The sequence below is a fragment of the Aulonocara sp. 'chitande type north' Nkhata Bay genome, linkage group LG17, assembly GCF_057382095.1.
Source record: "Aulonocara sp. 'chitande type north' Nkhata Bay isolate Kocher_YH1m ecotype deep benthic linkage group LG17, A_spYH_male_GT1.1, whole genome shotgun sequence".
In the NCBI taxonomy this organism is placed as follows: domain Eukaryota; kingdom Metazoa; phylum Chordata; class Actinopteri; order Cichliformes; family Cichlidae; genus Aulonocara; species Aulonocara sp. 'chitande type north' Nkhata Bay.
In genome coordinates, this window is record NC_141360.1 from 28,070,665 (window position 1) to 28,091,365 (window position 20,701).

General features: G+C 38.5%; 1 protein-coding gene across 8 annotated transcripts in view; it reads left to right on the top strand.

The window, feature by feature from the left end:
- Positions 1–315: 315 nt before the first annotated feature.
- Positions 316–20,701, top strand: part of mybpc1 (myosin binding protein C1) — a 35,664-nt gene continuing 15,278 nt past the window's right edge. For 2 of the 8 annotated variants that reach the window (XM_086268463.1, XM_086268461.1), the window contains exons 1-12: positions 316–556; positions 5,712–5,735; positions 8,220–8,291; positions 9,773–9,988; positions 10,937–10,984; positions 13,535–13,576; positions 13,954–13,995; positions 14,663–14,773; positions 15,640–15,788; positions 15,870–15,987; positions 16,076–16,127; positions 16,779–16,835. In XM_086268463.1, coding sequence (XP_086124589.1) covers positions 535–556; positions 5,712–5,735; positions 8,220–8,291; positions 9,773–9,988; positions 10,937–10,984; positions 13,535–13,576; positions 13,954–13,995; positions 14,663–14,773; positions 15,640–15,788; positions 15,870–15,987; positions 16,076–16,127; positions 16,779–16,835 — 953 coding nt within the window. In that variant the 5' untranslated portion in view covers positions 316–534. The remainder of the gene's footprint in view (positions 557–5,711; positions 5,736–8,219; positions 8,292–9,772; positions 9,989–10,936; positions 10,985–13,534; positions 13,577–13,953; positions 13,996–14,662; positions 14,774–15,639; positions 15,789–15,869; positions 15,988–16,075; positions 16,128–16,778; positions 16,836–20,701) is intronic. The other 6 variants (XM_086268462.1, XM_086268464.1, XM_086268465.1 and 3 more) reach the window with 6 other exon arrangements.

Below are 20,701 nucleotides of genomic sequence, written 5' to 3' on the forward strand. Positions count from 1 at the left end.
AAAAAAACAAAACTTAAACAATCCATCTGTGTGTTTAAATGCTCAAACAATGATTCATTATAATATTACGACTCTAAAACATCACCCAAAATATGCTGTAAACACTGATGCAAACTTTGAGAATGAGTCAAGTTAAAAGTGTTGTGAATTTAACATCCTGATGCACTTGTAATTCATGGCCTCGCACTGGGTATGGGACAATAATGTTACAGTAGGTGTAGGATGGAGCTGCATTGTCAACTACAGAGAGGAGGAGCATGCCACATCTCTATATAAGGCCTAAAAGCCTGTCCCTCCTTGATCTGTTATCGGTCCCCCTCTTCTCCCCACTGACTTTTCCAAACCGTATCCCTGTGCCCTCTTCATCTCCCATCACTCTGCTGCAAAGGGGTCTGAGGGTTTTTATTCGCTATTGTCCTACTCACCATCAGCACCTATCTGTCCCTCCTGGACTGAGGAGGCTCCCACGCCTCATACAAGAATCCTACCTGCATCTTTTGACTCCTTGGTAGCTTCTTTGGGACGCAGCTCAAGATGCCAGAGCCCACAAAGAAAGGTAGGAGTTTTAACAGTATGTTGCCAGCATGCAGCTGGGGTCCAACCACCTGTTACAGTTTATGTTTTAATTGTTTTAAAAGGTACAAATGCTGAGAATTTGCAACAGTTTAAGGTTTACAATGTGGTTCTGCTTTTTTTTTTTTTTTTTTTTTTTTTGATTGAGGGCAGCACAGTTTGTTGTTACTGGCTGTGAGGAGCTCCATCACTCTATGGCTTGCCTGCCAGCTTGTTCATAGGAATCCTCAAAGTGACTTTGAAAGTGGTATTGTATTACTGATGCGTGCGTGTTTCTACCATCCTTGGTACAAGAGAAGATTTGAGGCGTACAAACAGATAGTATTATTGCAAAGCTTGGCATACTGGATCGGTTTAGATTGATTTGACTGGAGAAAGACAAGATGGTAAAGCACAGGAGAGGAATGTTGATGAGTGCTCAGGAAAAAAACTACCCCTGAGGGATGATGCAAGCTGGATGGAAAGTGTGAGGGTTGAACCGTGTAAGGATAAATAACATCTTGATTGTAGATATCTTCTAATTGAGTTTTTGTTCAACTGCAGCTTCACCATCCCCTGTCGTGCCCTCATGTTGGATCTTTCTTTCACACTGGAGTGTCACTCATCTCTACCATCATGTCCATCAACATTCCCTTTTAATCCACTTGTGTCTGTCATTACCTTATGGTATTACTCCCACTCTACCGATTAGCTCAGCTCTCCGGGCAGCATCTGTTGTTGACCCAGACATGCCCATGTAGAGGAAATCAAACGCTTTGTTCAGCTTTTGGATGGCTTCCGAATTACACATAATAGAACTTTCAAAATCTATGATTCTCTAGAAGAGGATTGGTGTGTCCATACCAGCTCTTGGACTGCTGTGCATTGTTTGCACATCTCTTTGTACACAAATACATCTCTGTATTTGATTTACCTTCCATTAAAATATGTTTTAGGTGTTTGAAAGGACTGAGGGTTACCTTACAGTACCAATTTAGCTCCCTTTCTATTTGCGTCGTTTGCAGTTAAGAGAGAGTGATGTGCGAAGTGATGTGACAATCAATACCTGTTCTTACAGAGTTCATCTGGTGCCATGACCATCCATGATCCCTCGGGAATCAAGGCTGTGGTGAATTAAAGGCAGCAGATTCCTGTCTGCTACAAACACTACCCATAAATAGCTGCACAGCCCCAAGCAGCAGATAAATAAGGGCGGAAAAGTATTGTTCTTTAAATGAGTCTGAACAGCTGAAGAGGAGGAGGGTAGGGGCTGTTGTTTTAGACACCCGGCTCTCAAGCCTTTTAAATGTCCCAACCAGAGATTACGGAGTGGTTGAGTTGTCCCTGGATCTCTGGGGAGCAGGATTCTTGTCCCTGGAATAGTTCAGAATGAGCACACTTTTAATCCCCATCCCTTGTTCACTGCCATCTCCTTTCACTGCCCCTCCTCCACGCCAAAACAGACACCTCCCTGCCACCCTGTGCTCAGGATGGATCACTCAGAGGTCAGGCAGCTCCCTATTAAATCTCCAAATCTGTGCCCAGCGATCCTCATGAACTGTGACAAAATTTCAGAGGTAGTAAAGGCCATGTCTTTACCTCGTAATATTTATTGTCACTAAGGTCCAACACTCCCCTGGACTTTATCCTCAAACACTTTGTGTTACTGAATACCACCTAGCAAATCAAGCCCATGATGAAATACACAGGGGAAACCTGTCAGCAACTAACTGCCACTCAAGTGCTGATTCCTAAAGGGTCCTTCAGTGTAGTTGTTATCAAAGCAGTAAATGGAAAAACTAAATCACCAGAAAGGGTCTGGTTGTATTAGCTTTAGCTTGAATGTCTTATCAGAGCAATAGGGGTCTATATTAGGAAAAATGAAGCCTCTGGCCATTTAGCTTACATACACATATGAGCCCTTCTGTCTGCACGCCAGCAGCGGCGACAGCTGAAAATACCTGCAGCTCCGTCAGCTGCGCTGAGAGTCCTCAGAGGTAAAACAAAACCTTTCTCCACTCTCATTATCTCTACGGTGATGAGACAGAGCAAGGCTCGCTCTTGGGTACATGATGTGACCCTGCAGGATTCTGGCACACGGGCCAGCAACACATTGTTTTGGAGTGAGACAGAACTGTGGCTAATTTTGACAAGGAACGCTAAGAGGGAATCATTACAAATGGAGAGATATCAGAAGCTAAGTGGCAACGGAAGAAAATGTATATATGTCAGTAGACATACTGCACAAGGAATTAGGGTTACAGTTTTCACTGATGGGCTTCAAACAGGTGGCAGTGACAAGATGGACAATACACGGAGGAAGGAAAGTTTTTTCTACAGGGATACAGACATTTCAACAATATTCCACCCTTGGGATTCCCATGTGTTCACCCACTGACATTTAATGTCATGAATATGAAGTACTAAATTCACTTTTTTAAAATATACATTTTTATGGCTGTAATAAGAGGTTTAAACACTCTCCACATCTCACATTTTTCTTGAATCCAAGGTGTTTTAGTGCCAAAAACCCCTCTAATAAACTTTAATAATTATTATTAATTATTTGGGGCATTAAGTATCTGACAAAGATTTCTGCAGGAGTAAATTTCAATGTACTTTGCTGCAAAAATGTAAATTTTGTAAACCTATAATGTTAAAAAGCATACACAAATTTATGGATACATAACAGTAGTGGACCAGGTCCTATACAAGACTATGAAATGTTGGGCATTATGTACCCTAACTGTCAACTTCATCCAAGCGCCGACGATATTTTTAACTCTACAGCATAACTGATGACATGACATTTCGAGCTACAGATATGACAATATGCTGCACTTAAATGTGCTTTGTTTTGCTAACTTCTGTCTGTTTTTAGCATGCATTGCCTTCATTCAGATGCTACTGACTAGCATTAGACTGTATAAAAGATAGCTTTAACCAGGATGGCATCACTCATATGTTTTGGACTTAGCATTTTACATTTTTGAGGTTAGCATTTTGGCAGTAGCCATGTTCTTGGATGAAAGTGCGGAGTGCTAATTTATTAGGTACCTATAAACTATGTGGGTGCAACGCTTGGAGTGATATTAGCTAATTAGTGCTCAGAAACAGACTAATAAAATACTCACCAAAACTGAAGCTCAAACTTCATAGATGGTCTGTTGTTCACAGCCTACCACAATCTCAATCAGATAATCCAGGTAAATGCTCCAAGAGGCTCCAACATCACACAAGCACTGATTAGGTCCATTTAAATGCTGGAAGTAGTGCATGAGGCCTTGCAGACTATGACCACACCCATTACTCAATTTTCAATGTGGTTGTGTTATAAAATTAAATTCACCCCTCTCAGACCTGTTTTAAAGGAGGACTTTATCCACAAAAGCCAAAAATATTTTAGTACCAGTCTTTAAAATGCATTTTAATGCTGTAAAGTTGAACATTTTGACATAGGAGTGTATTGGGACTACTTACTTTGCACTGGTTTTGTGTTTAAGCTTTGGAGTTGCCCTTGCTGCTATTTGCAGACAGCAGCCCTCAGTCCCCGGTGATAAGACCACCTGTCAAAAATGATAAATGATATAAATGATAGCCTGTGACCCTGAAAGTACCTGCAGAAGAGGGCAGCAGGGGTTAGCCTACAGAGTAAGAAGTCGCCATGCTACTGCTCTGTTTATGTTTTCATAAATAGTGATGATCGATGTGAGCAGAAGGCAGTTGAGACAAAAGGTGTGTGTAATTGGAAGAGAGAGGATTACCAAGTCTTTGTTCAAATGTCTACATTATATCTTTTTTTCCTCACAATAGCCTCTATTTGTGGAAACAGTTTTGTGGAGGTGCAATTTGGCTACAGTGCTGTGAAAAAGTATTTGTCTCTTTTGTGATTTCTAAGATTTTTGGACACTGTTTTTTTCTCACACTTACGTTGCAGATAATCAAACAAATTACAATATTATGTATTATTATTGCAATTACAAAATAAAAAATTTTAAATTCTTCTTTTAAAGGATATTCAAACCAAACGGGCATTTGTATTCGTGATCACTTGAAGTGTCTTTCACATCACTGGAAGAATTTTGGCCCACTCGTCTTCCAGATTTGTTTTAATTCAGCCACACCTGAGGGTTTTCCACCATGAACAGCCTATTTAAAGTAATATCAAAGGATCACAATATGATTTAATGCAGGACTTTGACTAGTCCACTTCAAAACCTTCTTTTTGTTTGAGTTACTGAGAAGTGGCAGGTGTGTTTGACAATGGTATGACATTAGTTTTATTAAAGGTATAACCGCACTTTTCCCAAAGTCTTTGGGATCATTGAGATGTTTTTTGGCAAATATGAGATGAGTCTTTATGATTTTTTTGTTCACCAGTGGTTATCTCCTTGAAACTCTGCTATGCAATTTTTGCCCAGTCTTTGTCTTAGTGCTGGATTGTGAACTCTGACCTTAGCTGAGGCAAGGGAGGTCGGCAGTTCTTTGGATGTTGTTCTGGGGTCTTTTGTGACTTCCTGAATGAGCCATTGATGCACTCTTAGAGTAATTTTGGTCAGCTGGCCACTTCTGGGAAGGTTCCCTGCTGTTTTCAGTTTGTGGGTAACAGCTGTCACTATGGTTCACTATAGTCCTAAAGCCTTAGAAATGGCTTTGTATCCCTTTCCAGACTCATAGATGTCAATGACTTCTGTTGCATATGCTCTTGAGGTTCTTTAGATCCCAGCATGATGTGCTGCTTTTTAAAAAAAACAAACAAAAAAAAACTACCTCTCTTTGTCAGACAGGTTTTTATTTAAGTAATTTCTTGACTTAATAGCTATCAGGTTTGGGTGTAGCTAAAAAATTGAACTAAGCTTTCCAAAAAATGCGGTTGCTCAAAGTTAATTTATGATTTAATAAGAGGGGAACCTGTGTGGTTATGAAAGGTTTTTTTTTGACTTAATAAATGAAACCATCATTTAAAAACATAAATTTTGTATTTAATCATGATATCATGATATCTTTTTGCATAATATTAAAATTTGCTTGAATGATCTGAAATATGTAAGTACGTAATACGTAAAATCAGTGTGCTCAAACTAAGAAAAAAAGAGAGTCATAATGCAAGTAATTCTGCTGTCATGTTTCATAGTTGTATTTTCTTTTTCTTCCTGTAGATGAGCCAAATGGTCAGCCAGAGGGTGAGTGCACATCTTATCATCCTATCACCTCACAGTCCAGCAGCGTAGAGTTGCACAATACACAATTTTTTATAAAAAGTCGCTCAAAATTTACACAAGTATGCAATTTCAGTAGAAAATACCACTGCTGACATCAAACAGCAACCCTTGTTTTCACTTGTTGTACAGGCACAAAGCAGAACAGGTCTACACATGTAATATAATGAACCTGGCGTGAATGTGCAAACACTGCCGCATAGGAGTGTAAATGTGGAGCCAATAGTCGGCAGTATGGATATGCTGCCGTGCTTCACAGAGATCTGTAGCAATGACCAAGCTGTCAGCATCTCTGACATTCCTCTCGTCAGCCAGCTGATCCCTCACTGTTGATTCAGCTGACGCCTCTGCCATCCCATGTGAGCAAGCTGCTGGCGTGTTATTGGCTTTTTGCCGGCGACCTTGGAGCTTCAGCATCTTAATGCTCCAGCTCAGTCGGGTGGCGGGAGAGCTCAGCTTTTTAGGGTCCAAGTAAAATATTATTCCCGGAAATTTTCTGTATTTAACACATGTAGAAATAAAAAGACTACATCACAACCAGGCTAAGGTCAGCATTATTGAAAACGTATAGCAGCACTTCATATGAAATAGGGAGAGTTATGTAAATAAGATGAAAATATAAGGAGTCTGCTCTTTTAGTCATTTGGCGTGTTCTGATTTCCAGGATGTCAAATACTGCCCGCTTTCACAGAAGTAAAATGCACAAGGTGTTGTTTCAATAATGATTATTGGCAAAACGGGTCACAGGTGTGACATTGGTCATCCTGTACTCTTTTATTTGCAGCCACTTATACTACTAATAAGAATACACATTGAGTTTCTTCACTACCAACTTTGTGTCAGGCTGTCCTTGAAGTCCTCTATAGAAGCAACACAAAAGAATCAATAAAAAAACAGAAGATCCAGGTCATCCCGCTACAACAGAATCCACATGGCCTGACCCCTCTAGGCCTCCCCAGAATAGTCAGACCTTACTCCAAAAAAAAGCAAGGGTTATGATCACTGTCATCATGTAGCTATAAAACAGGTGGGGTCTAAGTAAAAAAAAATCCATAAAAAGACTGAGTCATACAATCCTGTCTCACAACACAAATTTCCCAGCATTATTTAGTGTCCCTAAACACCACTTTTCATCTGTCTTATCTAGTGCCTTCTGAAAGGACATCAAAAATGGTATTTGGTATTTACAGAAGTTGACTTGAATTTGAAGTGAAACACTTAAATTTGAGTCATACATGTCATAGTTTTCCATTTGTATGATTTTGCTATTGCTTGCTGCCATGGTAACACTTTCCATGGTTGCTAACATATTATTGTGGTCGTAATTTGAATGGAAAGGACGGCCTTGTCTACAAACACTCTGAGCTGTATGTGTGATGGTAACTGGAAATGAAGAAGGTTCCCTTTCAGAGTAAAAGTTGCGCCTTATGAAACATGTTGGCTGTGGTGCTGAGCCACAAAGTTTACTATGAACCTTCTCCATTTTCAGTTGGCGTCACAATTCTCTCAGTTTTTGCAACTGATTATACCCAGTGACAGCCAGCAACCTACAGAAACCACTTACCAACCAGTCAGGGAAAACACACATTTCTCTAGCAACCAGTGTTTGTGTCACATCAAATGAGGCGAACATGAGAGCCCTTAAGTGGTTGACTAACTTGTGCTTTCTGCCACTGTGAACCTTCATTCAGCTGCTGTCCAAATTCAAAGCCCAGACACCAGTGGCTTCTGATAATGTGGCAGTATTTCACGCTCTGGTATGAGAACTCTGACTAAGACGCAAGACAGCAAAAAAGAAAAACAGACATTAATAAATTAATACTTTTATATAGTGCTTGTTAATGAGGAAAATCATTAAGTCAATATAATCCCATTACTGTAGCACAATATAAAATAGTGTCTCAGAGCCCAACACTCATCCTAGTGTTCAGATGCGGAAGCTGCACAGGGCAAAGCTAGAGTTCCGGCAGTTTTACAGCTGTAACAGTAACGTGCATTCCTATCAGTTTACTGTGTAATCCCTTCGAGCACGCATTCTCTAAAATGAGAGGATCTAACAGTTACTGAGGAATATAATGAATGCACGACATTGCCTGACGAAGCACGACACTTCCAACCGGTGTGTTTATTAATGCGTATTAATGTGCATTTCAACATGAACGACCTTTGCACAGCCTCAAGTGTTGACATATTAACAGCACATTTTCAGTCAGAGAGCTTACTGATGAGTCTAGGAGGATGTTCTGGAAAATGATGATGTTTTGTGATAAAGTATGCATACTTGCAGGCAGGTGGGTGGATATAGCTGTGTGTCTCTGTCCGTGTGAGTGTGTGTCTGTTTGTTTGGGTGTGTGTGTGTGAAAGTGAGAGAGGCACTGCAGATGCTGAAGCTTTATTGCTTATCAAAAGCAGCTGTTCCATCCACAACTATATTTGTCACATGCTCAGAAAGTGTTGCCCCAGAAAGTAGCGGTGCCCCACCCCCACCTGAGATTTCCCTGGAGGTATCTCCACCCCCAGGTGGGTATAACCCTGATGCCTCCCTCTTCACTTGCCCCAGAATGTTTCGCACTTTTTGCTGGTCACACTCACATCACGTGTTCGTTTGGTGTGTGCCATCACAATTTCATTTTTTTTAATTCACCATGCGAGGCCTGAAACTGCACTGTTCTTGTGGAGGTATGATCACTCAGCACACAATGTTCACACAAGAAATTAGTTTAGCTGCAGCAAACCACCCCACTCACTGTGCACACATCCACATGCCTGCACTGCTCTAGATGCACGTGCCTTGATTCATGGAGCTGTTACTAAGTCATGCTGTGGCTGTTTTTGTACTCAGCTGTATATGTTATCAAACAGGAGGTCGATGAGGGATTACAGATCCCGGGCTTTACTGACTCTGTTGGCTCCAGTCAACGGCCAACTGTCCCGATTTACTGAGTTAGTAAATCCCTGCCTCCTTGATCACTTTACAGTATAGATATGCAATGACCAGATAGCTTCTTCACTGACATTTCTGATAAAACGCCAGAATACCACTAGATTCCTTTAATGGAGATTAATTTGTGGACTTTAAAGCACTGCTCTATTCCTGCTGGTTTTCTTTCAGTCTGTCAGGTCACTTCTTTAGCTCCAGATGAAATATTTCAGTGATGCATTGAATTACTTGCCACATTCATTCTGCTAAAAGGACAATCCTATTGATTCTGGTGATCCTGGGATTTCTGTTAAAGCACTACTATGAGGCTGACACTTGTCCTTTGTAATAATATGACCCAAACACTAGTAGATGGATGGATATTAGATGCAAGTATTTCAGTGATACTCAAGAAAAATGCAACTGCTTTGTTGATCTTTGCTGTCATTTGGTTGTCTTCTCATCTTCAAATACTATAAAAATGAAGCACCACCTAATGCAGTTTGGGATTTTACCCAGACTACACAATAAAACTAAATTAACAGAGCTAACAATACCAGGCCATAGAGCATCCTGTATTAATTGAGGGAAAAGTGGCATAAAACAAAATCTACTCACCAGGAAAAACTAAACACTGAACAAGTAAGTGAGGGATGATTGAGAAGGGCCTGCTAACCCTAAAGCATACCCTGCTTTGTCATCTTTTTCTTCTAAATTGAGCCACAGTTTACAAAATAAACATCTTGCTATGCTAACCCATATTTATAAGTGAAAGTGTTTGCTGAGGTCTTATATTAAGAATATTATCATATTGTCACAGACTTAGATACAGTATTGTTATAGTGTAGTTTTCTTTATTAAGGACCAGCGAATACACAATCCCAGTAGGTGTATAAGATACATATCATACATATTACTTAAGCTTTAGACTCATCTTCCTGCCTCAAATATCGTCAATTTCAGTCTATCTGGTCATTAGCTATTTATACTCATCTCATTTGAGCAAGCATTGTCTTGTGAGGCTTCGTGTGTTTGTGCTCAATGCTTGCTGCTCCAGCCTGGCGCTTTGTCTGCTGTACAGAGGCAGTAGCAGAGGGGAAAGAACCAGTAGAGACTGATGGGAAGAAACCAGAATCCACAGAGCCTGTGCCAGTACAGGCTGTGGTGGCTCAGGAGCCGTGTCCTGCCGTGAATGGCTCAATCCAACCACAGCCTGGTGGGGTTGGGGTAAAAGAGCAAGCAGAGTCTGCTAACTCTACTTTAAAGGAAGAGGGCACTTGCTCTCCCCCACCACCTGGTAAGTATGCTTCTTTAATATGAAACAATCCCATGTCTCTCAGTGAAAGTGCATGTTTTACCCCTCTTGCTGATCAAAGCAAACACACTGAGCATTGAAATAGTCTTTTCAGTTGCACATTACAACTGCACTGCAGCATGGCAAAAGCAACCTACATAACTTCAAAAATATTTTTACTATCAACAAAAAGATAATAGATTACTTTGCTAAGTCAACATTGAACTTCACTGATTGGCATCATGCACTGACTTCTCACTTGTTTCCTAAACAGTGCAACCCTAACTTTGATTGCATGCAGACTTCAAAGAAAAAACAACAACAAAATTTATGAGTTTTCAGATCCAAAGAGTTATATAAAAAGATAAAGTACTGATTAGGTTGAGAAATGGCAAAATGAAAGTGATGCAGTTTATTTGCAAGGTGAATCATCAAACTTAGTTCTTTATAATCCAGAAACAACAAGGCAAAAACATGCGAACATCAAAGTACTGACAAACAGGCCGCTTTCCTTGGATTATTTTTCTTTATGTAGAGGAAAGATGGAGCTACTTGGCTTAGCCATGAGCTTTTTTTTACCACTATGTGCTGCTTTGAGGCTGAATTTTATCTGATATACCCGTTTGTGTGTGTGTGTGTGTACACACACTTTGACGCTAGTCTGCTTGTGCTTTTGTTACGCCAGACTAAGAATCATACGGCAATACACACACAGCTATGACCTCACACTGTTTCACTCTACAGTACAGCAGTTAGGGGGTTTTGTTGTGCACAAACCAATCCATCAAACAACTTTTTCATTCATGTCCAAGAATTGCATGACACAGTTGTCTCGCATGTGGTCATTGGCCTTCTTGGCCTCGTGCTTTTATGTCAAAGTTGACCTGCCAGTGATTGACCTTGAGTCTTTTGATAAGTGGGTCTATTTGTCAATGACAACCTTTATTCCAGATGATGCTAAACCTGCAGCCACTACCCCATCCCCAACACCTCAACCAGGTTGGTACCAATAACAGACCTTTTCAAGTTCCTTATGGTTGCCATAAAGCAATCGAATTAATCATAGTAAGTGCTCCCAAAATATTTCAAGCACTTTAGCAAGATGGTTGAAGGAATAGCAGTGTTAGGTAGTTTAATTATTGCTCCTGTACAGGAAGGAAATTAAGAACTACAAAGTGAAATAATAAAATCTTCCTACAGTGGTGGTCAGGAGTTTACATACACTCATCATGGGCATGGATATCTTGGTCATTTTGGGATTTTAATGTTTTAATGACTTTAAAAAAAAAAAAAATTAGTTACAAAAGGTTGAATTTAATTTTGATTTAATCGTATCCACACAGGGTAAAACAAAAAAAAACAAGCTAAAATATATACATATGTCCCTTTCTGGCTTAATTCAATTTGAATATTTGACTACTTTTCTTGGCAGAATTGCTAGTTGATTGTTTTTAAGCATAGTTCACAAACCTTTAATAGGGTTGAGGTCAAGGCTTTGGGAAGGCCATTCCAGAAGCTTATAGCTAGATAACTTTATCCATTTCAAAACCAGTTTTTATGTGTGTTTGGGATTATTGCCCCATTTCAGTAGCCAATTGTGATCAAGTGAAGTGAAGTTGAAGAATTTGGAAGTAGTCTTTCTTCATTATTCCACAGACTTTTTGCAATATACGAGTTCGACTGGCAATCTGCAATTGTTTATGATCCCAATTTGAGTTGTGGCTCTGCAATTGACCCCATGTGTACTAGAAAAATTCACAAATAAATTCAAACTTGTGCACCCTGTTCTTCTCTTTTTAATTCAACATAGATGTATTCTGTATAATCATCCCACCCCTGGAAAGGTTTTTCAAAAAAATCATTAAATATCCTAAATTACTAGGATGTTCTTGCCTATAATGGTTGTTTGACCAAAACTGTAATTCTCTGGTGTCTAATGTGCTTTACGGCTTTATAAGTACACACATTTTTAAGTCTGGTTTAGGCATTGACAAAAGTACCCTTTACAATCTAAATGATGTAAATATTTAATACTGATGTGTCACATCTGTAAACTTCAGATGTATGTCTATGCTTGTTGACATACATGTAGAAAATGTGTGATTTCTACTTGCAAACTTGCACTGCATAATTTCTACCTGCACTTCAACCTTTATTTCTCTAAGATAACTAAAGATGGATGTGGTAATGATATTTTATAAGCATGTATCATGCAAAATATACACCAAATAAATCACTGTATAAATCACTGCACATGCAATACAAATGTGCATGCCACTTATGTCTTCAAGTGTTAATTCAGCTGTCATAATTATATCACATATACAGATGTGTATAGGCTACTGGGGGTTTTTTGTTTTTATTTTTTTTTCTTCATTTTTCTTTATTATGTTTTCAGTTAGTTATGATCCTGATATCAGTTTTATTTATGTGAACATACGATTCGGGTTAAAAGGAGCTGTGCAAACACTCAACCTGCGATTTCTGCAATACTAAAAAAGCATATTTCGTATTTCTATGTCAAATGAATGAGATACATTTCCCCAGGCAGTGTGTCATCTCTGTTAACAACATATTAGTTATAAAAGGTGCAATCAAAAAGTTCTACGCCTAATGAGCAAAATTTTAAAATTGCTACTTTTCCCTTTTTTTTCCCTCGACGCCTCTTCCAGTGCTCCTGCTTCACTTTATTGCGAAAAGTATCTGCTCCTTTTCCTTCACAAGCATATGAACTTGAGTGAGATCCAATTTTTAATCCATAGGGTTTAATATATATTATATATACATTTGGTTTAGGAGTGCATTTATGGAAATTTCTGAAGTGCATTTGTGCGCTTGCACCACTGCATCTGACGCTTTACATTGTGATGAACGGCTTTCATGCAGCTGCTCGCCATGGAAACCCCTCTCATTAAGCTCTCTAGGCACTCATCATGACCTAATCTGAAGGCCACATTAAGTTAGGAGATCTGTAGCAACTGGCTCTGCAGAAAGTTGGCGACCTACCACTAACAGTTGACTGTGATATATTTAGTAGTGAGGAAATTTCCCAACTGGACTTGTTGCACAGGTGGCATCCTATCATGGTACCATGCTGGAATTCACTGAGCTCCTGAGAGCTTACATGTTTGCAGAAGTAGTCTGCATGCCTAGGTGCTTGATTTTATAGACCCGTGGCCATAAAACTGATTGGAACACCTGAATTCAATGACTTGGATAGGTGAGGAAATGCTTTTGGCAATATAGTGTATGTTTGGAGTTTGTTTTTGCTGGAAGAAGGACACTAATGCAAATTACATCATGTTATGTAATTTGAAACATTACATCTACGTATTCTTTTTGAAGCTTTTGTTTTCTGTGTCAGTATTAGTGTTGGTCAGTTAGTTTGGAACATTTTGGTTAACTTCTAAATAAAAGAGAAAAACAGCTTCCCTAAACCTTTGAATGTCCAACCCACACTGTTGTAGCCACAATAATCATCAAACTACCGGCAGTAGTTATATTTATAGTGATTAATTTCGATTATAACTCTGTTTTTTTTTTCCACAGAGGATGCCAGTTCAACCAAGAAACTCTCAGTTGAGCTGCCTAGTAAGATCCCACCATTTTAGATCTTTGACCAAGAAGCTTATTTTAAATGATTCAGTGGCTGAGTGTGGAAAACATGTTGGAGACATGTTTATCTCTAGGTATTTTGTGTGTTTGGAAGTTAGCCTTTTAGCAGAAGAAAGTCAAAATATTCAAAACTCCCTTGCTAACGAAAATTTCAAACAGCGTTCACAATATAGTTTGAAACAAAAAAACCAAAAAGAAGCACTCTGACCTTTAAACTTTGACCTTTCAGAATTCCTCACTGCTTGCATACCTTTAACTGCTTGTCATCGTTTTCTGAGTGTGTGCTTGCTTCAGTGGACTTTACAGTACTATTTCTTACAATATGCTGTAAATTTCTCTCTGTCTTTGTTTAGATGATAGCGTCCCTGTGCCAGCCATGGGGAGAAAGGACTCAGGTAATAAAGTGGTAGCCCTTACACTTCTAGAGAAACTTTGTTCGGTTTTATTTGTTTCAAGAATATTGCGCGAAACGTGAAAAAGATTGTTTTATTGAAGTCTCCCCAACTCTTTGTGTCTTCACATAATCATAAAGGACATAAAGTGGGCTTCAGAGAAATAAATCTTTTTCATTTTCATTTAGAAGGTTTAAAATTATCACAGAAAAGCTAACAAGATTTTGTCCATGGTGAAGTTTCGTAAAGTATTAACACAGTGCCCAACAGAGGTGAATCACAATCATATGGCAACAGCATTATCTTCATTCATACCTCCAGGATCCAAAGAAGACTGCAGTATCCAGACAATTAAGAATTTATAAACCCAGTTTTTCTTTAATAATAATAATAATAATAATAAAAAGTTAGGTGCTGCTTGTTCTATTTGCATATCTTTCATGCTTTCCATGTTGCAAGCTGAGATCCTGCTGCTGTGTGAGGCGTGAGTGCTGGAAGTCATGTGTGTCTGTTAGTCTTTCTGTCTGTCTTTGTACCTCTGGACTGGTAAAAGTAAAAATTTCAGATGAGAAGTAAAAGGTGGGTGCTACGACTCCTTACTGTACTATTTGTAGCCTGTGGCAGAGGAGAGCTGTGTTTCACGTAGGTGATCTTTTTCCTCACTGACCAGTGTGGTCTCTGGGAGAGGGTCAGGCACCAGACGAACTGGACAAGCCCGATGACAACCCACCGCTCTCCACCCTGCTGATTGAGAGACCCCTGAGTGGTGCTGTCACTGTTGGTGAGTAATAGAATGAAGAAGAAAGAAGATCTGAGGAGGGACTTCAAAGGGAAACCTGCAAAAAAGGAAAACTGTATCCATCTGACAGATTGCAGTAGGCATAGGATTTAGAAGAGCCAAGATATCTTTCTTTATTTCAGCCTTATTTCAGATCACTGCTGGTGATGCTAACTTTGACTTATAAGCATATGTAGAGTCACCACTAAGCTGGAAATGTTCTTATCCCTCAGTTCCTCAGGCCTGAAACTGGTTGCAACTTCCGGTCTCACATGAAAAATTTATATGCTCCAACTGTACAGCGAGTGGTTGCTGGGTGAAACTGGCTGCAAAGAGGATGGTGAACCAAAAATGTCCTTGTGATTGCTTTGGTGACTGCTAGAAAATTGCAGCAGTGAATTGCCATTTTCGTGGAAAACGCACACGCCCAGCAACCAGAGCTCCCGACAGAGTGTTAACAAATATGTTAATTGATTTTTAGTTTATCATTTTACTGTTACACCAATAGCCCCAGTACACATTTTTTAATCAATGTACCGGTACATGTTTAAAAATACTGTATACACCAATTAACAATAGCTTGCCTTCATTTAAGCTTTCCTTTAAAAATGCATCCATTAATGAAATGTACTCACACATAGAGACCACTGCAACACATCAACTTCAACAGTTAGATGAAAGGAGACTTTTTTCTAAAAGAAGCAAAAATATGCTGTGTACTTTTCACTGTGACACTGATATCTAAGTTAAAACAGTCTCTGCATCTGTATTTGTATACAATATATGAATGCATGCTTTTTTTTATGTTAGTCTTCACTGGTACCCAATTACACTTTCTCTTTAATCATATCAAATTTTTCTGTCCAAAGGTGGTGACATCACCTTTGTTGCCAAAGTGGAGGCCAAAGATCTTCTGCGCAAACCAACTATCAAGTGGTTTAAAGGGAAATGGATGGATCTGGCCAGCAAGACAGGAAAACATCTACAGCTAAAAGAGACCTTTGACCGACTCACAAAGGTATCCATGTACCCTCACCTTCTTTAGAAGGTATGTAAGCAAATTTTGTGATAACGTTACTCTTATACAAACTTTTATCAGGTCCACACATTTGAGATGCACATCATCAAGGCCAAAGATAACTATGCTGGGAACTACAGGTGCGAGGTCAACTACAAGGACAAGTTTGATAGCTGTTCCTTTGACTTGGAAGTTAAAGGTTTGTCACATTGTTAAAATACTTTAGAACAAAAAAAATCCGCCACAAACATAAAAATTGCATACTATGTGCTGATACTGTTTTATAGAAGCTGAAACGGGCTCACAGAATATTGACATTCGATCCGCTTTCAAGAGAAGGTAATAAAAAGACCTTTATGAATGAGTCAGCAGGACCCTTATGGAATTTGACAGAATTTCTATGTTTTCTTTTCAAAACAAAGCATTGTTCTATTATAGGATCTCTAATATTCTATACATACTAATAAAGACACCTGAAAAAATGAAGATAAGAAAAAGTGCCATTCATTTAGGCACACTGAACACCTCTCCATCAAGTAATGTCTCTGTATGAGATGTAAGCGTGACAAGATGGTTGTAATAATGTCATTTACCTTTCTGCAAGGTAATTACAAATCAACCAGTTCACTCACTGTGTAATTAAAGGCCAACTCTTGCACATTGATTCTTCCTCCAAACAATGTGACTGGAAAGCAACTCAAAGCATCCCTGTTGCATTGCATAATCACAATGTTGTACTTCAACATTGTGGCAATGTTGCCCGGGACAGCTCTGGATGTGTTTTACACAAATCACCTTGTTTCAAGCTTTTATCTGGGAAAAGACACAAAAAGGTCTCTGTGTAAGCACCAATCGTGAGTTAGCTTGGAGCTAATGTATCGATTGAGATCAGAGCTTTTGCTTTGTGATGCTCTTTTACCGTTGTTTTTAGTGCTTCTAGCTTTTTCAGTTCTGATTAAATCTCTATTAATCTCTCCTTGTTAACAACAGCAGTGAAAGACAAGAAGATGCAGGAGAGCTTGACTTTAGTGGTCTTCTAAAACATAGGTGAGAGTCACATCCTAATCCTGAGTGGATTTTGTTCTTTTTAGTATTTTTTAGGCCCCTTTTCTGGATCTACTTTTTTTCTCTTCTTCTTTCACATCGTTTGTAAATTTAATTTGTACACAGTTACTGTATGAGTGGAAAGCACATTTCTTCAGATCATCAAAGAAGCTATAACAGGGGTTTTCAAAGTCCGCGGGCCCCTCTCCTAGACAAATTTAGCTGTCCCCACTTTTCATCTTCATACTAAAACACTACAATATTTTCAATATTGTATAACATGTAATAAAAGATGGACATCGTTACTGTCCGTTTAGCATCATGAACCTTGTGGTCTTGCTTTTTGCACCTAAAAATTATCATATTTGGTCGGAAAGATTAGCTTAGTTAGCTAAGTTTTTAGCCAACAGTAGCAAGTTTATTCACCAAAGTGTGTCTGTAGACTGTATGGAAGCTAATCAACATACAAACAAATTAATTAAGAATTTAACTAAAAGAACTGAAGCATAACTTTTTATTTTATTAACACAATTAGTAAGATTTAACCAGTGAGCAAAACATTTCTTTATCAGTAAATTGCAGTAAAATGCTAAAAATGCTAAAATGCAAACATATTTAAATGGATGAGATAGCTACATAGAGTCCTTTAAAAAGGCCACAAAGACCACAAATATTTTAGAATTCTTTCAAAAAATTTTTAAAATGTAAAATTATGTTATTATTTTTTTAGACAAATAAAAAACTTTTAACTAGGAATTTATATTTTTCTACCCAAATTCGAGCTGGACTTCAGAAATTAATGTTCAAAATTAATTTTATGTTCAGAAATGCATGTAAATTTAACTGTACTTTGGCATCTTAATGACAAATAATATTGTGTTTTAATATATATTTATTTGCTTATTGCCATATATATAAAACTGCAAATTTGGAAAATGATGGATACAAATAATAGTCATATATCAGTATTAAAAATATTTCAAATTAAGAGATTGAGAGATTGACCATTACAGACCCATAACAAATACATATGGTAAATACCAATACTGTTAATTTAAGGCAGCCATCACATAAACCTTGTGCTGGATGGTGGCCTAATAAGTTTGTTAAGCACCGTAAATCAATAAATGACAGATGTTTCTCCTACATTGGACATTTTAAAATTTACTATCAGACCTTTCTTATATCTCTCTGAAAAAGTAAAGCATGTTATTGGAGTTAACTTTCCAGATTTACAGAACTATTTGCCATTCAAAACAAGAGCTTTTAATCCATTAAAATGTCTTTTTCATTATTATTATTATTATTATTTAGTTATCTTACTTTAGTTATCTATTATCTTGGTCATCAAAAACCAACGTAGATGTTTAGTCGACATTAGAGAATGGTTTACAGAGGTTCTCACAGAGCACTGCATACACAAAAGTTTGGTCACTTGTACCCAAGCATATGTGGAAACTATAACACAGTAATTTAGTCACAGTAACCTGGTGCCAAAGTGCACCTTCTCCAGTGGGAGGTGTGCCTTACAGCTTGAAAACCTCTGTGCAATAGCAAAAGCTACTCCAGTGGTTCAAAATAAACACCATGATGCATTTTTGAAATACATTGCAGCGTGTGAGTACAAGACCTAGTCAGTGACACTGCTCACTGACAAAATTATATATTTATTTTGGGCTTGTCTCTTCTTCTCCCCTATACATTCAGAAATCAGAGGTTAGTAGAACGAAAACCATAGGTATTAAAATGATTAGACCTTACTGCGGGTGAGTACTGTAATGTAGAGTCCCCAGCATGAAACGTAGCTCTAGGTATTGGACGAGCAAGAGTGTTGGCCTCCTGTAGTACGGTAACACTTCATTTGAAGGCAACATTCCTAAATGCCCCACCAGCACTCAGCAATGATGGAAATGGGTCTTGCAGCATTGACACTGAGGTGACTTGTCTTCATCAAGCTGTGAAATCAAGTCACATCTTTATGAGGCAAAGAGTGCCATTTTGGATCATTAATGAAGTGCAAGTGGGCCATGGAGAAATGATGCTGTAAAATAGTGTTATCACTACATTGTCGTTTATTTCAGTCTAGAAATATAAGGCAAGCACCACCGTGTTTATTTCAGCGTCTTCATAATTGCTTGAAAATAAACGAATGAGAAACACATGTAGAGAATATGATAGTATTTTACTCAATTCAGCCCCAAGCTTTCAGACATTTGGGAAAAATGTCAATGAAAGACAAGACTTATTGAATGTTCACTATTTAAAACTAATAAATACACTCATGTCCAGGACGACATGTTTATTAACCTTAATCCCGTAACTCTAACACTCCTTCTGCCATCGTCTAACATTGTCGGAGCATCTGTGATGTGATTAAACCAACCGACCAGCAAACAAAGGGATGGGCCATGTCAAGAGCTATATGACAATCTTTGTTGCAGGTTTCCCTTAAATGCATGCATCCTTCATATAGACAAATCGCACAAAGCTGTTAAGCATTCAATAAGCTAGCATCTCTCAAAGAAAAAAAAACCCTTCCACCTGATTGATCTATAACTGTTCTTGTGTTTTAACCCTGATAAAAAGAACTCCTCCCCTTACTGTTTAAAGAAGCCTCCTCTTTAATCCTTATTTAATTGTTCATCTTCATCCTTCAAAGCATGCTATAAACTATGAAAGCAAGTTAGAAAGCCTTATTAGTTTTTTATTTGCATTTTATTCAAGACAGTTAAAACCTTTGGGGGCAAGCTGGCTCGCAACAAGGAGCTCTTTTCAAGTCTTAGGTAGCTTAGGTATAAAATAATGTACCTGAATATTAATGTAATTAACTGACAACTACAATATGTAAATATCCGTTTTTTGCACCATGAAACAACCCTCAGTCATTAAAATTAGTGATCTAATGATGATTTAATGACTGCAGAAAATTACTAGAGACGCAGAAACAAATAACACTGTTTCATCCAGGAACAATTCAACCAAATCCCTTTGCAGGAGAAAGTGTCCATCGACAAAAGGCTTTTTGATGATATAATATAAAAGACGATGGAGTTCCATCCAGCTGAGCTACAATCCTGTTTAGCCTTTTGTCTGCAGATGCAGACAGTAGAAAGAAAAAAGTCTCTGCATTAAATTGCTCACAACTAGGTTTGTGGTTTTCTGTGTCACAATTGCTATAAACCGATGTTGCACAGCTTTTAGTGGTTTGAGAACTATATTCAAAAGAAAGCAGACATCACCATTGCTTCTACCCCCCAAACTGGCCAAATAAAACAATGTATAGATGAAAAAAATGAAGACAAATATATAAGCTGGGTATAACTAAAACAAGAGAAAGAGACGTGCAACAGAGGCCCCCAGCTAGGCTCAAGCCAGGAGTGTTGGAGCTACTGGTCTGTGTCCCAGCTCTTAAGGCAGGCCACCCTGATATTAGGATTATTATTATGATCCAGATGGTTATCTGTAGTTGTAGTTATCTGTGATCTGTATTTGTGTTTCAAGGTTCTGTCTTGATTAATTCTAAAATGGTTAGACACATGAAAAACACACAGACCTTCCACAAGTTAAAGAGCACCACTGTTTTGTATTAACTGCGCTGCTACCCTGTTAACAAGTAACTTCAGAGCCAATGTGAGCACACAACTAGACAGCTCACCATGCCCATCCTTTTGTGTGACATGTCCTGAAGAATGCTCTGCAGAGAAATACTGTAGCATGCTTAAACCAGAAACAGGAGGAAAACCTCACAGTGACTGCTATATTTAATTAAATCTCCTGACTACATCAGTATGAGGTCATTGAGTGATTCCTCAGGACACGTTGCAAACACCAGCCAATAAATCCTGCCCTCACATCGTTCCTTCATATTC